The sequence below is a fragment of the Acipenser ruthenus genome, unplaced genomic scaffold, assembly GCF_902713425.1.
Source record: "Acipenser ruthenus unplaced genomic scaffold, fAciRut3.2 maternal haplotype, whole genome shotgun sequence".
NCBI classification, from domain to species: Eukaryota; Metazoa; Chordata; class Actinopteri; order Acipenseriformes; family Acipenseridae; genus Acipenser; species Acipenser ruthenus.
In genome coordinates, this window is record NW_026708538.1 from 1 (window position 1) to 17,500 (window position 17,500).

At 44.4% G+C, this 17,500-nt stretch overlaps 2 protein-coding genes across 2 annotated transcripts; both read right to left on the reverse strand.

Annotated features, from left to right (window-relative positions):
• Positions 1–2,389: 2,389 nt before the first annotated feature.
• Positions 2,390–5,243, reverse strand: LOC131734226 (uncharacterized). The gene is made up of 2 exons (XM_059021306.1): positions 5,081–5,243; positions 2,390–3,664 (listed from the first exon to the last, which is right to left on the reverse strand). The coding sequence occupies exon 2, from the start codon at positions 3,661–3,663 to the stop codon at positions 2,692–2,694; it is 972 nt and encodes a 323-aa protein (XP_058877289.1). The 5' UTR covers position 3,664; positions 5,081–5,243; the 3' UTR covers positions 2,390–2,691.
• A 5,707-nt stretch (positions 5,244–10,950) lies between these two features.
• LOC131734225 (cyclic AMP-dependent transcription factor ATF-4-like) lies at positions 10,951–15,920 on the reverse strand. Its single transcript, XM_059021305.1, has 3 exons — positions 15,752–15,920; positions 13,339–13,794; positions 10,951–12,749 (listed from the first exon to the last, which is right to left on the reverse strand). The coding sequence occupies exons 2-3, from the start codon at positions 13,649–13,651 to the stop codon at positions 11,410–11,412; spliced, it is 1,653 nt and encodes a 550-aa protein (XP_058877288.1). The 5' UTR covers positions 13,652–13,794; positions 15,752–15,920; the 3' UTR covers positions 10,951–11,409.
• Between the last annotated feature and the right edge of the window lie 1,580 nt (positions 15,921–17,500).

Consider the following 17,500-nt stretch of genomic DNA (forward strand, 5'->3'; position numbering starts at 1 on the left):
AGAAGGAAAAGCTGCGGGGAGAAAAATAAAGACTTCATTTCCCAGCGTCCCTCCCTCCTTTTCACAAGACTTCATTTCCCAGCGTCCTCCCTCCCTTTCACAAGACTTCATTTCCCAGCGTCCCTCCCTCCTTTCACAAGACTTCATTTCCCAGCGTCCCTCCTCCCTTTCACAAGACTTCATTTCCCAGCGTCCCTCCCTCCTTTTCACAAGACTTCATTTCCCAGCGTCCCTCCCTCCCTTTCACAAGACTTCATTTCCCAGCGTCCCTCCCTCCTTTTCACAAGACTTCATTTCCCAGCGTCCCTCCCTCCCTTTCACAAGACTTCATTTCCCAGTGTCCCTCCCTCCCTTTCACAAGACTTCATTTCCCAGCGTCCCTCCCTCCCTTTCACAAGACCTTCATTTCCCAGCGTCCCTCCCTCCCTTTCACAAGACTTCATTTCCCAGCGTCCCTCCCTCCCTCTCACAAGACTTCATTTCCCAGCGTCCCTCCCTCCCTCTCACAAGACTTCATTTCCCAGCGTCCCTCCTCCCTCTCACAGACTTCATTTCCCAGCGTCCCTCCCTCCCTCTCACAAGACTTCATTTCCCAGCATCCCTCCCTCCCTCTCACAAGACTTCATTTCCCAGCGTCCCTCCCTCCCTCTCACAGCTGCGCTTGCGCATTGTCAAGAAGAAAGACTTCATTTCCCAGCGTCCCTCCCTCCCTTTCACAGCTGCGCTTGCGCATTGTCAAGAAGAAAGACTTCATTTCCCAGCGTCCCTCCCTCCCTTTCACAAGACTTCATTTCCCAGCGTCCCCTCCCTCCCTTTCACAAGACTTCATTTCCCAGCGTCCCTCCCTCCCTTTCACAGCTGCGCTTGCGCATTGTCAAGAAGAAAGACTTCATTTCCCAGCGTCCCTCCCTCCCTTTCACAGCTACGCTTGCGCATTGTCAAGAAGAAAGACTTCATTTCCCAGCGTCCCTCCCTCCCTTTCACAGCTACGCTTGCGCATTGTCAAGAAGAAAGACTTCATTTCCCAGCGTCCCTCCCTCCCTTTCACAAGACTTCATTTCCCAGCGTCCCTCCCTCCCTTTCACAGCTACGCTTGCGCAGTCAAGAAGAAAGACTTCATTTCCCAGCGTCCCTCCCTCCCTTTCACAAGACTTCATTTCCCAGCGTCCCTCCCGCCCTTTCACAGCTACGCTTGCGCATTGTCAAGAAGAAAGACTTCATTTCCCAGCGTCCCTCCCTCCCTTTCACAGCTACGCTTGCGCATTGTCAAGAAGAAAGACTTCATTTCCCAGCGTCCCTCCCTCCCTTTCACAAGACTTCATTTCCCAGCGTCCCTCCCTCCCTCTCACAGCTACGCTTGCGCATTGTCAAGAAGAAAGACTTCATTTCCCAGCGTCCCTCCCTCCCTCTCACAGCTGCGCTTGCGCATTGTCAAGAAGAAAGACTTCATTTCCCAGCGTCCCTCCCTCCCTCTCACAGCTGCGCTTGCGCATTGTCAAGAAGAAAGACTTCATTTCCCAGCGTCCCTCCCTCCCTCTCACAGCTGCGCTTGCGCATTGTCAAGAAGAAAGACTTCATTTCCCAGCGTCCCTCCCTCCCTCTCACAGCTGCGCTTGCGCATTCTCAAGAAGAAAGACTTCATTTCCCAGCGTCCCTCCCTCCCTCTCACAGCTGCGCTTGCGCATTGTCAAGAAGAAAGACTTCATTTCCCAGCGTCCCTCCCTCCCCTCTCACAGCTGCGCTTGCGCATTCTCAAGAGAAAGACTTCATTTCCCAGCGTCCCTCCCTCCCTTTTTCAGCTCAATTAATTTCTAAAGTGGTTCTGTAATTACAGACGTCCTGTTTAAAAACACGGCAATAAAACATGGACAAACAAAAACAGTGCCAAGCACTTTCAAAACAAATAACTTGTTCGCCATTCCACTTATAAAATAAATAGATAATACGTGTTTTTTTCCGCGTCTCCCAATGAATATTAGCCGACGTTTTCATGAACAATGCGAAGGAACGAGAAGCCACGACAAGCTTTTTTCGTACGCTGGAAAACATGACGCAAGTGTATGAATAGCAAGAAGTTAAAATGATTTTTCAAATGTTGAACCCGAGTGTTTGTGTTTTCTGTAGAAGTCGAGCGGACAAATATGACCGTGACGTCACCTTTAATAATGTTAGCCGATGCGTCTTCTATTAACAAGTTCAGCGCCTTGGAGAAGTGATAATAACAATAATAATAATAATAATAATAATAATAATAATAATAATAATAATAATAATAATAATACGTTCTTTGCCAAAAATTAGACTGAATTATCATAACCAGGCAGTGAAAATAAATAAATAAATAAATAAAACACTAAAAAAATAAATAAATAAAAACAGTTAGATTCAGACTTTTTTTAATTAAAATATTTGTATTACATATTAAAACATGAATACAAAAAATGACAGCAGTTAAACATAATAATGTAATTGTATGTAAAAATAACGTGATATCTTGTAACAATTGTAAGTCGCCCTGGATAAGGGCGTCTGCTAAGAAATTAATAATAATAATAATAATAATAATAATAATAATAATAATAATAATAATAATAATAAACTACGTGTTTCTTTCAAAACTCCACGTCAGAGAGCCGTGTGAGCCAATGGCAGCGCAGGACGGGTGTGCAGTTAGAAATCTCTGCGTACCCTTTAAGAAGCCTGTGTCTGGGGCTGGCTGGAGCGGACGCGGGCGTGCAGCTGCTGCAGATCCTCTTCAGAAGCTGCGGGCCCGTCCGCGGACGTGACGTAGCCAGGGTAGGAGCTGTGGAATTCGGACGGGGGGTGCAGACTCTCCTCCTCCTCCTCCTCCTCCTCCTCCTTCTCCTCTGGGGGCTGCCGAGGCGTTTTGATCACTGGGACCAGTTTGGCGTGGGCGTAATCGACCTGGCAGCCCTCGAAGATCAGAACGCATCTCTCCGCCCCCAGGCCCTCTCTCAGCGCCCGGGCGGCTCTCCGGACGGCCTGGACCAGCCTCACGAACTCCTCCTGCTCCAGGCTGAAGAGGTCGCTGGGGAGGGGCTGCCTGGGGACCACCAAGGTGTAGCCAGGGGTGTTGGGGAAGGGGGTGAGGAAAGCCACGTGATTCTCATCCTCCCACACCCGCCACTGCCGCTCCTCCACGCCCCTCACGATCCGGGCGAACAGCCTGGGGTCTCCCGGGTCCCCTAGGAAGCGGTAGCTGACGGCGCGGGACTCCAGCTGGGCTCTGACCCGGGATTGGACCCGGTCCAGCTCCAAATCAGTGGCCCGCGGGCCCTTCTTGGAGCAGCAGTATCCTGGGTACTCTGCATTGAATTCCAGGTCCCCCGAGAGACTGGGGGGCTCCCAATCCGGTCCGAAGCCGTGGAGGGGGACCAGCTTGAGTCGGGTCGGGGGCTCTGGTTCGGAGATCAGGGCACAGCGGGTCACGGGGATACGCTGGCACAGGAGCCCAGCCACTGCCCGCGCCCCGAGCAGCAGCTCAGTGTAGCCGCGGAGAGGCAGCTGGAAGAGGCTGAGGGGGTCCCCCTCACCCGGGCGGAGTTTCTGCTGCAGGATGGTGAGCCCCGGGGTGCAGGGGTTGGGGTGCAGGTACGCGAGGTGCTCCTCATTTTCCCAAACCACAAAACGAGGGGAAGACATCCTGCACAGGGGGGATAAGAGAAACGTTAAGCAGTGTGATCCGGTCCAGGTTTTACTGCTACCAGCTTGATCAGCCCCCAGTGTGTCTAGCTAACAAGCTCAGGTGTGTCTTATTATTAAACTCCTAGTGAAACCAGGACTGGATCACACTGCTGTGCAGCGGGAGTCTGATTCCCAGCCCTGTTTAGTAAAGAAGTTTAAAATATATTTATACCATCTACATTTTCGAAACAGTTAATTTCGTTTCTGACAAACGTGCGTTCTCCATTGACTCTATTCTGTACTGGGATTCTGTATGAAGCGCGCCCTCGTGTGGTCGGACCAGACATCGCAAGGCGAATTAAACTCGATTTGAGGTTCACTGGAAATCGATTACGTGATTAACAAAAAGGAGTCCGTGGTGTCGTTATTCAATACGCGGGGTGTACAGAAAAGTGTTACTAACGCGTTATTAAACAAGAACCATCGAATATTAACATTATCACCCCCCCCCCCCCCCGCTTCCAAAGGAGCGCTGGCCAGCATTTTAAAATCTTTTAAAAAATGCAACAACACGTTTCCTGTATTGCATGTAGAAACGTAGAGTTACATTGTAAAGGCTAGAGTGGACGCATCTCGTACGACTCCATTCTAAAAAGATAAGCAATTGCAGTACATATATGTGTATAGATATCTATTATTATTATTATTATTATTATTATTATTATTATTATTATTATTATTATTATTATTATTAATATCTTAGCAGACGCCCTTATCCCTTATATAGCCCTTATATAGGAGGCTGTGTGGTCCAGTGGTTAAAGAAAAGGGCTTGTAACCAGGAGGTCCCGGGTTCAAATCCCACCTCAGCCACTGACTCACTGTGTGACCCTGAGCAAGTCACTTCACCTCCTTGTGCTCCGTCTTTCGGGTGAGACGTAGTTGTAAGTGACTCTGCAGCTGATGCATAGTTCACACACCCTAGTCTCTGTAAGTCGCCTTGGATAAAGGCGTCTGCTAAATAATAATAATAATAATAATAATAATAATAATAATAATAATAATAATCCAGGGCGATTTAGAATTATTACAACATTTCACGATGCAAAAAAAAAATCACGTGACACATTATCACCTTACTGATAGGCGCAGTTACAAAGTCCAGCAAAAAAAATAATAATTTCAAATTCAAATGCGAGGAAACAGAAAATACGGTAAATAATTACCTTTGAGAGCGAGTTCGACTAAGAGCAGATAAACTTCTAGGAAAAAACAAATGCTTATAGGAGCCCATTAAGAGTCAGCAGCGAGTGCGATAAACGGAGCGGAACGATTTCAAACAAGAGCAAACACCAAACAAATCAAATTAAATACAAGAAACAGATAATATAATTATAACTGAGAGAGAAATACCTTATAAAAAGGCGAAACTTACCGTATCACCCGCTCAAGAGCCGACGTGTTGTGTATTATTATTATTATTATTATTATTATTATTATTATTATTATTATTATTATTATTATTATTATTATTATTCCTCTGTGTGTGCGTTCCTCTTGTTTCCTCCCGGGGATAGAAACACACACAAAGACGCTCCTCGGTTTATAAACGCGCGATTATAAAGAAATAAAGTGTCAGAAATATTGCAAAACGCCGGACGCATGACGTCAGGGCGCTGGTTTGCGCCTAGGACGATATAAAGAAGGACAGGACAGTCAATCCCGTGATGCAGGACAGCGGTGTGGAGTAGCGGTCAGGGGCTCTGGACTCTTGACCGGAGGGTCGTGGGTTCAATCCCAGGTGGGGGACACTGCTGCTGTATCCTTGAGCAAGGTACTTTACCTAGATTGCTCCAGTAAAAACCCAACTGTATAAATGGGGAATTGTATGTAAAAATAATGTGATCTCTTGTGACAATTGTAAGTCGCCCTGGATAAGGGCGTCTGTTAAGAAATAAATAATAATAATAATAATAATAATAATAATAATAATAATAATAATAATAATAATAATAATGCAATTCGGTGCTCAATTACAGGCTCCATTTCTGGAGCCCACTCAGTACTGAATACATTGCGGAGATGCTGTGCTGCAGCGCCAGGATATACCGGTATTATTAATAACATTACAAAATATCTTTAATATAAAGAGACTGACTGTTATGTACGTGAATTAATGCTTGATTATGCCTAGAAACATTTTGCCAGGGCGAGTGAATACTTTAAAAGCATTGCCAGGGAGATGTGAAAGAGCTCTAGGGGCTCCAGAAATGGCGTCACTGTTTACTAACTCCTCCCACTGGTGACATCATTGTCCTATCCTGCTCTATACGGTCCTGGAGTTGCGCCTGGTTGGCGATGTGAGTGGAGATGGAGGTTATAATTATTATTAATATTATTTGTTTATTTAGCAGACGCCTTTATCCAAGGCGACTTACAGAGACTAGGGTGTGTGAACTATGCATCAGCTGCAGAGTCACTTACAACTACGTCTCACCCGAAAGACGGAGCACAAGGAGGTGAAGTGACTTGCTCAGGGTCACACAATGAGTCAGTGGCTGAGGTGGGATTTGAACCCGGGACCGCCCGGTTACAAGCCCTTTTCTTTAACCACTGGACCACACAGCCTCCTATGTATTATAACCTCCTAGGTTATAATGGAGGAGGCTGCAGACACGCACACTGACTGGCTGTCAATTACAAAGACACCACGAAATGTTTCTGTCAGGACAACTGAGGAAGTCAGCGCATCCGGTCACTTTTTTTTTTTTTAAGTAAAAACGCTTTTTCACTGCCAAACACGAACTACTTTAGATGTGTAATGGCTTCAGTATAGGATACCGATCTTAAGGTTCGGGTTTCGGGGTAGGGAGAGGATTATTCATGGTTTTATTAACAGTAATGTGACAGCCAATCAGAGTGCAGTGTCCTGACAGGAGGATTTCGTGTTTCGTTTGTAAGGACAGCCACTGACTGAAAGAGTATCAGGCGCCGTTTTCTGTGTGGTTGACTTGAATGTACATTATTATAAATAATATTATTATTATGAACGTTTTTAGAATGTATAACGTTTATTGTATTATTATTATTATTATTATTATTATTATTATTATTATTATTATTAATAATAATAATAATAATAATAATAATAATAATAATAATAATAAATCGTAATAATAATAATCGTATTTTGTTGATTAATTAGTTTGAATTTGTTCGGTGTTTTTTCCATTTTTTTGTATTTTTTTTTAAAATTCCTAGTTTAATAAAATTAAAATAAATACCTTGAGTTTTAATATCTCAAACCAATACACGTGACTGTAACATGCAGTTGACTTGATAACGGTTATTCAGAAATGATAGTTCAATTCCGTTGAATTAATTCACTTCAAAATGTATTTATTTATTTATGTATTTATTTATTTATTTATTTATTTTTTCTAGTTTCTTGTCGCTGCTGTTTTTGTGTTTTTTGGAAGGTGTAATTCTTGTAAAGGCCACACGGGGGCGCTACACGCACACAAGAACAGAAACTTAACTGACTGACACTCTCTGAGCCGTCAAGTTCAGAACTACCGCCAGATGGCGCCCTTTCACCGTGTCAACAACAAAAAGAATCTGTCATTTTTCTGTGTGTGTTTGTTTAGGGTGTTTGCTACAGCTAGCTATATATATAAAAAAAATCCCTCTCGCTTTCTATCTTTCTTTCTGTCTTTCTTTCGTTCTTTTTCTTTCCTCACATCCGCTCTGGAGTTCCCGGGGGTGTGGAAGAGGAAGCTAGCTCGGTCCGTGGGATCGGAGGAGGACCCCCGCTGAACCAAAGGTTCAACTGAGCAGCTGTGAGGGGGAATCGCTGCGCTGAGGAGAGGAGAGGAGAGGAGAGGGAGGGGAGAGAGAGTGGGGGAGAAGGGAGGAGAGGAGGGAAGAGAGGGAGGGAGTGAGAGGGGAGGGGAGAAGGGAGGAGAGGGAGAGGGGGAGGAGGGAGAGAGAGAGGGGACAGAAGAGAGGGAGAGAGGGAGTGAGAGAGGGGGAAAGGGGAGGAGAGGATGGAAGAGAGGGAGGGAGTGAGAGAGAGGAAAGGGGGAGGAGGGAGAAGCAGAGGGGAGACAGAAGGGAGGGGTGAGAGAGCGGGGGAGAAGGGAGGAGAGGAGGGGAGGAGAGGAGGGAAGAGAGGGAGGGAGTGAGAGGAGGGGAGAGAGGGAGAGGAAGAGCAGGGGAGAAGGGAGGAGAGGATGGAAGAGGGAGGGAGTGAGGGGGGAGAGGGGACTGAAGAGAGGGAGTGAGAGAGGGGGAAAGGGGAGGAGAGGATGGAAGAGAGGGAGAGAGAGGAAAGGGGGAGAAGGGAGAAGGAGAGGGGAGACAGAAGGGAGGGAGAGGGAAGGGAGAGAGCAGGGGAGGGGAAAGGAGGGGAGAGGGGGAGCGAGAGAGGGAGTGAGTGAGAGGGGGAGGGGAGAGGGAGAGAGTGAGAGGGAGCTGATGAATTCGACTTTCGGGGGCAAAATAACTGGCCGCTTTAAATTCACATTTTAACAAAGTTCCAGTGATCACGCGAGTGAAGCGCCGTTTCTAATTTGTTGTCCAGCTCCGGTACGATGCGATCCCCCAGCCTGAAAAATATACGCAGAAGAGTGGGGGGGGGACCCCAGTCAGGGGGGAGTCGTGCGGCTTATCTGAGAAACACACACGCGCGTCGTGGCGTGGGCCGGAGCTCACGTCGCGGTTTGTGTAACACATTTTAAGCTGAGATACGGTCACAACAAACCAAGCCCTGAATTCACACACGTTCAGCTACCCGGTTTCTGTGAAATAAATGAGCCGCTTAGTTTTGATCTCATCATAACTATATTTCCCATTGAAGAAATGTTTACATTTTTTTCAATAAACTATATGAACATAATTTTAGATTTGTTTTTTATTATTTAACATCGTGATGTAATCAAAGAAACTACAAAATTATATCGTAAAAAAAAAAAAAAAAGTCTATATCGGAAGCCATAATCGCAGTCCAGTCGTATTTCATGTGAGATTTCTGAAATGTCACATTTTTTTTTCAATGTCAGTTTTTCTGTTCAGTATCTGGAAAACTACAAAGCGCTGGGTGTGGAATTCAATATGTTAACAAGAGAACATTATTCAGCAGCTTTCATTGGACTCTATGAAGCTGAGGGAGTTCATTCTATATAGAGGGGGTGGAATTCAATATGTTAACAAGGGAACATTATTCAGCAGCTTTCATTGGACTCTATGAAGCTGAATCAGTTCATTCTATATAGAGGGGGTGGAATTCAATATGTTAACAAGGGAACATTATTCAGCAGCTTTCATTGGACTCTATGAAGCTGAGGGAGTTCATTCTATATAGAGGGGGTGGAATTCAATATGTTAACAAGGGAACATTATTCAGCAGCTTTCATTGGACTCTATGAAGCTGAATCAGTTCATTCTATATAGAGGGGGTGGAATTCAATATGTTAACAAGAGAACATTATTCAGCAGCTTTCATTGGACTCTATGAAGCTGAGGGAGTTCATTCTATATAGAGGGGGTGGAATTCAATATGTTAACAAGGGAACATTATTCAGCAGCTTTCATTGGACTCTATGAAGCTGAGGGAGTTCATTCTATATAGAGGGGGTGGAATTCAATATGTTAACAAGGGAACATTATTCAGCAGCTTTCATTGGACTCTATGAAGCTGAGGGAGTTCATTCTATATAGAGGGGGTGGAATTCAATATGTTAACAAGGGAACATTATTCAGCAGCTTTCATTGGACTCTATGAAGCTGAATCAGTTCATTCTATATAGAGGGGGTGGAATTCAATATGTTAACAAGGGAACATTATTCAGCAGCTTTCATTGGACTCTATGAAGCTGAATCAGTTCATTCTATATAGAGGGGGTGGAATTCAATATGTTAACAAGAGAACATTATTCAGCAGCTTTCATTGGACTCTATGAAGCTGAGGGAGTTCATTCTATATAGAGGGGGTGGAATTCAATATGTTAACAAGGGAACATTATTCAGCAGCTTTCATTGGACTCTATGAAGCCGAGGGAGTTCATTCTATATAGAGGGGGTGGAATTCAATATGTTAACAAGGGAACATTATTCAGCAGCTTTCATTGGACTCTATGAAGCTGAGGGAGTTCATTCTATATAGAGGGGGTGGAATTCAATATGTTAACAAGGGAACATTATTCAGCAGCTTTCATTGGACTCTATGAAGCTGAATCAGTTCATTCTATATAGAGGGTGATGCTGCTAAACTTTTGTCCACAGCTGTACATGATGCATCGTAATAAGAGGTCTGAATCGCTTGTGATACGACAGCACAGCATAAGAACTACAACTCCCAGCATGCCTCACCATTGCCACGGGTGCAGAGGCATGCTGGGAGCCGTAATCCTAGCCAGCAAGTTCTTTGCACAGAGCGATGCAGAGCTGTTGCCCTTAGCTGATTATTATTATGTATTTTGGTACAGTCACTTTGTCATTTTGTGCTAGGTTTTGATATTATTAGTAGTTATTATTTGTAGTTAATAAATATTATTCGGGTAAGGAAGATTATCACTGTTGCTGAATGTCGTTCCTTTGTAAAAAATACTGGGAGCCGTAGTTTGGTCTGATCATTCGCTTATTTAGACCTTTTTTCAGCTCTTAAAAATTTAGAAGTTGAAGTAACTTCTCAAATGTTACGGCTGTCTTGAAATTTGTAAGTTTTGATTAATTGCCACCCCCCAGAAAAAGTCGCTGTTGCTGCAGGTTTACTGTTATCCAGCTTACAAATAACTACACAAAAATCTGTTTTTTTTTTAGTAATCTTGATCACAAAATCCATTTTCCATCTCAAAATCCCATCTGGAACCCAAAACTCTAATTATTTTTAATAATAAAACACTGAGACATCTATTACATTCCCCACAAGAAACGTTTATTTGTTTTTTATTACAAAAACGTTATGTTAAAACACACACCCCAAACCCCTCACAAATAAAGCTGTTTTTTTGTTTTTTTCACAAAAGCCACGACACTATGACCAAATTACAACTAGCAATGCCAGGTCAAAATAAGGATAGAGAAAGGAGTTAGAAAGGCGGGAGTTACTTCTGACAGTTGGGGACTGAACCATTTCCAAAAAAAAAAATAAAATAATAAAATCTGTTTTGTTTTTAATAACTTTGGGGTTGTTATTAATTTATTTCTTGAGTAGCAAGTTAATCAGGAAAAAGGATTAGGGTTCAGCATTCTTAGTAACATGTGCCTCATTATATACACAATCAAAAAAACGACAAGAATTTCTCATTTGAATTGAGGATAAGAATTTTTTATTAACCACAAAATATACATATACACACAAGTCGACGAACGAAATGTGAAAGATGAACATGAGAATCGACTCAAAAGGTTTTGTGACAGAATCCGTTAATCAACTTCTGGTATTTCTGAATTCAGCGATAGAGTGCTTGAATAGTTTCTGTGTAACAAAAAAAATAAATTAAAAAAATCAGGCTGGTCGAGAGAGAAAGAAAGAAAGAAAGAAAGAAAGAAAGAAAGAAAGAAAGAAAGAAAGAAAGAAAGAAAGAAAGAAAGAAAGAAAGACACAGAGACTTCTGCTTTCTGCACCAGCTGTGAAACACACACACCAGCCTACCGAGACTGCATGAAAAGCTAGGGATAGAGGAAACGTCTGTCTGTCTAATGTGTCAAAAAAAGAAAACTCCTATTTCTGCTACCGTGATTTCTGCTACTCCTATTCCAGCCTCACTCTGAGCCTTTGCCTTGCTGGAGTCTCCTGCCCCGGGCTTCCCTCACTTCCCTCATGAGCTCCGTCAAGTAGCGGATCTCCGTGGCGATGGCCTCTGCCCTCTCTCCCAGCGCCCGGTTCTTCTCCTCCAGCGCCTCCCGCTCCCCCCGCAGGCGGTCCAGCTCAGAACGTTTCTTCTGCCGGTACCTGGTGGCTGCCGTCTTGTTCTGCTCCATCTTCTTCATCTTCCTCTTGTCGGTGGACTTGACGTGACCGGAGAGGGAGACGCAGACCTCCTGCTCCTCTCGGGTCGGGCGGGAGTAAGGCTTGACTGCTGCTCTGCGGGGCTCCGAGGAGGAGGAGGAGGAGGAGGAGGAGGAAGGGGGGCTGCGTTCAGGGGAGCCACAGCTGGAGCCCAGACCGCTGTCCGTGTCGGACGAGCAGTACCCCTCGATCTCCGTCGCCTGGGTCTCCCGTTTCCAAGGCAGAAGCCCGGGCTCCGACAGGGCCTCCTGGGCCGAGTCGATGTCAATTTCACAGCCCAGCTCCTGAGAGAAAGAGGGATGATCAGCGGCTTCTGACAGGGCTTTTCGGGGCTCTGAGGAAGAGGAGGAGGAGGGGGAGGGGCTGCGTTCAGGGGAGCCGCGGCTGCTGTCTGTGTCAGACGAGCAGTACCCTTCGATCTCCATTGTCTGTGCCTCTTCTTTCCACAGCAGGAGCACGGGCTCCGTCTCTTGCGTTTGTAGCTGTGTCTCTGGGGTCTGTGCCTCTTGTTTCCACAGCAGGAGCACGGGCTCCGTCTCTTGCGTTTGTAGCTGTGTCTCTGGGGTCTGTGCCTCTTGTTTCCACAGCAGGAGCACGGGCTCCGTCTCTTGCGTTTGTAGCTGTGTCTCTGGGGTCTGTGCCTCTTGTTTCCACAGCAGGAGCACAGGCTCCGTCCGCGTCTCCTGGGCCTCGTCGATGTCGACTTCGCTGCCCAGCTCCAGAGAGAAAGACTGATGACCTTCTACTTGTCCTTCTAGGGCTGGGGTCGAGGAGGAGGAGGAGGACAGGGGCTCCGAGACGAATCCCGCTCCCGGGGTAACGGCTTCCTGAAGGGTCTCCACGGCGACCGGCGGTTCCGGTTCGGCCGGGGGTTCTGGTATGAAGGACGGATCGCTGTGGGGCTCTGCTGTTAAGGAAGCCAGGTAACCCCCCAGCTCCAGGTCCAGGTCGCAGCTCCCCCCCAGGGAGGAGAGCAGATCCTCGGGGGGGCTGGGGAGGGCCCCCGAATCGCAGGGGTCCATCAGGGAGTCCAGGTCCAGCTCACTCAGGTCCATCTTCTGCACCATCCAGTCCATGCCTGAGAAAGCATCCTCTGAGAGGAGGAGAGGAGAGAGGAGGGTTAATATTACGCTATTAGAACTCAAATTAAAATCTACTGTTGTAACGATCAGAAGCCAAGACAGATAGATCGGGCTTTGAAAACGGAAAGCTGCCATGTACCAAAGAGAGCCAAAATCACACCAAAAAATAAAACATCGTAGGTACACAAAAATGTGAATAAATGATTTTTCACTTTTACTATTAGTATAATAAGACATTTCAGGCAACAAGTCCTTCAGCTGGAGATAGAGATTACAGATAGACAAGACTGACAGAGATACAAACAGATAGAAATACAGACAGATATCCAGACTGACAGACTGATAGACATTTCACAGATCGAGATACAGATAGACTGACAGACAGGACAGATACTGACACACAGCAGAGACAGACAGACATGAGATACAGACTGATAACTACTTTACATAGAGACAGACAGACACAAATAGACTGACAGATACAGACAGACACACAGACAGTTACGTAAGGTTATGAAGTCAATCAAACCAACCCTTAAACTAATAATTCTACACATTTACAACACTCATTCCCATTATTATCATCATCATCACACTCACCAGTGCAGTCGCCTGCCATGGGATCCAACAGCCAATCAAGCGGCTCCACGGCCTTACCCAGGGGGCATTGCAACAGAGAGGAAGAGGAGGGGGAGGAGGAAGAGGAGGAGAAGAAAGAGGAGGGAGACAGGGGGGAGGAAGAGGGGGACCCAAACTCCTTCAGATGTGACTGAAACATCTCATCATCATCATCACCGCTGCCGGAGAGTAAGAGCCCCCCCGCGCCCCCCCCCTCGGGCTCAGCCGTCAGAAACGAAGGGGACCCCCAGAGCAGGGAGTCCAAGAGGTCGGAGGTCACGGCGGACGAGGTCATCGTGCAACGTGCGGCTGTGGAAGGAGTCTGGTGATGTCGTTATCCGAGAGGAATCTCGCGGAGAGAGAGAAAACGAGGAGTTGTCGAGCTGGCGGGAGAGTTTGCTGTCGACTGCAGCGCTGCTGGGGAATGTCACGAGGGACCTGGGGATAGATAGAGAGAGAGAGAGATTATTAATACTACTACTACTAATAATAATAATAATAATAATAATAGTCATTTAGCAGAGGCTTTTTCTCCAAAGCTACTTCCAGAGACTAGGGGGGGGGGAACTCTGCATCATCAACAACTGCTGCTGCTGCTGCAGAGTCACTTCCAATAGCTCGTTTGTTTGACGTCTCATCCGAAGGAGGGAGCACAAGGTGAGCGCGACTCGCTCAGGGTCACACACACACACACACACACACAGGGAGTCAGTGGCTGCTGCAGAGTCACTTCCAATAGGAGCTTGTTTGTTTGACATCTCATCCGAAGGAGGGAGCACAAGGAGGCGAAGCGACTCGCTCAGGGTCACACACGCACAGGGAGTCAGTGGCTGAGCAGGGATCTGAAGCTCCTGGTATCGAGACCCCCTTTCTCTAACCGCTGGGACCAGCAAGCCTCCCTATTTATTTATCAAGACCCCTGCTTTTTATCCCAGGCGACTCACACAGCTGTCACAGGGCAGCGCAGACAGGGTTACAATGCAAGATTCATTGTAGTTTAAAGAACTACAGCTCCCAGCATCCCTCACCACCGCCACAGGTGAAGAGGCATACTGGGAGCTGTAGTCCTAGCTAGGGCTGCACTGATTCACTATGCAACAAGAGCACAGCTCATTGCAGTGAAAGAACTACAGCTCCCAGCATCCCTCAACATCGCCGCAGGTGAAGAGGCATGCTGGGAGCTGGAGTCCTATAGGGTTATAATGCAAGATTCATATTGTATGTAAAAAAAAAAAAGTGATATCTTGTAACAATTGTAAGCTGCTAAGAAATAAATAATAATAATAATATTGCAACACAGTGCGGTTTACAGCAAGTGCAAATCATAACAGTGCTAGAATACAAGCTGAATTAGGAGGCAACGAGTCAGGATCGCAACAGTGGGGTCTTTAGATCTCATTCTGTTAAGATGTTAATGAATAGGGTTTCATTGTAAACGAAAGCTTTTCAAAACAGCCCTTGAAAACAACTAGCGCCAAAGCCCCGCCCACAGCTCCCCCGTCGTTCCATTTCTTGCCCAAATATGGGCATGGTTCGATCGGGAGGCCCCGCCCTCTCTCCTGTGACCACGTCATCCCACCAGCCGCCCCCCCTGTTCTCCTAGCAACTTCCTCAGAGGCGAGTGAATCAACCGTGACTCCCTCCCTCTGCCAGCGAACTTGTCAACACTCGCCCGCGGAGGGAGGGAGGGGGAGGAAGGAGGAAGAGCGGCGGCGCCATTTCTGACGCCCCGTCTCTCTGGTGAAAAAGAGGAAGGGAGAAGCGGCGGCCATTTTACGGCGGTGCCACGTTGAGAAAATATTAAGATTTATCAATTTAGTAAATAAATATTCGACCCGGTTTTGAACTGAAAACAGCCCTAAAATATATATATCTCGAATACGTTTTCAACCACATTTTTTGTTACTTCAAAATCTGAATGTTAAAGTTTATAGTCTTTATTTATGTTCTGTCAAAATAAATGCATACTTTGGCACAGTTTGTGTGTGTGTGTGTATATATATATATAAATAAAATAAATTTTGCTACTGGTATAATTTCGAAAAGGTTTATTAAGTTTACTAAATAAACAGACGGTACTACAGTGACGCACTACAAAATAATACGGAAATAACTAACAATTCTGTTGAAAAAAAGTAATAAAACACATCCAGAAATGAAAAAAAACAACAACTTATAACACACATCGATATTATATTCTTACTACATGTATGTATTTATTTATTTACTTAGTTTGACATTTGCGGCGGTTGCCGGGCTGCGCCGTCACGCGCTTTCTCAAGTTCAAATTCAAAACGAGAATTCTTTTCCCAACGGCGCGGCGAAATTCAAAAGACAATTAACATAAAACCGTTTCATACACGTATACAAATATTTAAAATATATATATACTTACGCCATGTTTGCCAAATAAAATGCGCTGCACTGTTGTTTGTGCCGCTGTTAGTTCTGCCGTTGCGCTCGCCGCTATAAAGCCATTTTTCAAGTTTTTGAGCGAGTCGTGTTTTTTTCCGCTTAATATCGCCGCATTTTTCTCGCTGTTGTGAAAGGAATGGAAAGAGGCGATGCGGAGTGAGCGGCTGCTTTTATACCCCCCTCGTTACAGCCGACGTATCCTTCCGCAGCCACCGCGCCCTTTTGCGGGTATCACTCCGCAAATCCGGTTTCGGCGACACAGATTTAAAAACAACGACGTTTCTAATCTAAAACATAAATCAATAAACTCTGATTTTTCAGTATGTTATGCCTTGAAAAGCCCAAGAGAGAGACTGGCTGCAGCGTGATTACAATACGTTATGCATTTATTATTATTTTTAATTAAAATATGACGCTAAAAAAAAATAAAGGTTACCATAATTTTGGTGAAAACTTGTTTTTTTTTCCGTGTTTTGAAATTCAAGTTAAACTACATTACCGCTCTGTCTTCGGTATCATTTTAACAGATTTATTTTTTTAATTTCTGCATTGAAAGTCACGACATATTTTGCTTTGCCTCACAATGTGTCTATATTTATGAAAAATAAAATAAAAAAGGGAACTAAAGTGCCTTCAATGCGCTTTACTTGCTCTTATCTGCCCCCTATTTTACTGCATTTAATCCTGTACTTTAGAGTACTGTAACCTGACAAGTGTTATTTAATCTGTAGTATTTTGTACTTAATCATATCCTGATGTAACTATCACTATTTAATCATATCCTGATGTAACTTTCACTATTATCTGCTGTATTATTGAATTGTGGTTTGTCACACTTGAACAAAAGTTATTGTATTTCTTGCTCTTATTGTATTACTTGTATTGTAACACTTGAAATGTATTTGCTTACGATTGTAAGTCGCCCTGGATAAGGGCGTCTGCTAAGAAATAAATAAATAAATAAATAAAATAATAATAATAATAATAATAACAACCATATTTATTTAATTAAACTGGAGATTATATATATATTTTCGATAGATTAAATAGATATACACACACACATTGTTATTTAAATAAGCATAGTAGATGTAAATCACTTTTATATAATAGTAGATTGAAAGAAATGTTTAATATTATATAAGTATATATATATATATATATATATTATATATATAGATAGATAGATAGATAGATAGATAGATAGATAGATAGATAGATAGATATTATTGAATTGTGGTTTGTCAAACTTGTACTTTACTTGAACAAAAGTTATTGTATTTCTTGCTCTTATTGTATTACTTGTATTGTAACACTTGAAATGTATTTGCTTACGATTGTAAGTCGCCCTGGATAAGGGCGTCTGCTAAGAAATAAATAATAATAATAATAATAATAATAATAATAATAATAATAATAATATGACGTCACGACCCCCTCCTTTCTCTCTCTCTCTCGGCCGGCACTACTTATTACCACGAACAGGATTTACAATATTATGATCACGCACCCTAGCGGTGACAAATCCGAGCTCTGATTGGCTGAAGGGCTGGCGATCACGTGAACTCTGCGACCTGATTGGTCAACGCGGGAGGCTATAAAGGATTTTTTTTTGGGGGGGCAAGCCAGCTGCATTCCTGACAGAGTCGGGGAGGTTTACTGTAAATTCAAGGGGAACGGGAACTACCAGTATGTGAAAATATATTTGCATGTCCCTCCCGAGTACCTA

What these genes read in the sequence shown, in the direction of transcription:
- LOC131734225 (XM_059021305.1), bottom strand. Translation starts at nt 13,651, where the DNA reads ATGACCTCGTCCGCCGTGACCTCCGACCTCTTGGACTCCCTGCTCTGG. An exon ending in CATGGCAGGCGACTGCACTG is followed by an intron (nt 12,750 to 13,338) that starts GTGAGTGTGATG and finishes TCCTCCTCTCAG; the next exon opens with AGGATGCTTTCTCAGGCATG.
- LOC131734226 (XM_059021306.1), bottom strand. Translation starts at nt 3,663, where the DNA reads ATGTCTTCCCCTCGTTTTGTGGTTTGGGAAAATGAGGAGCACCTCGCG.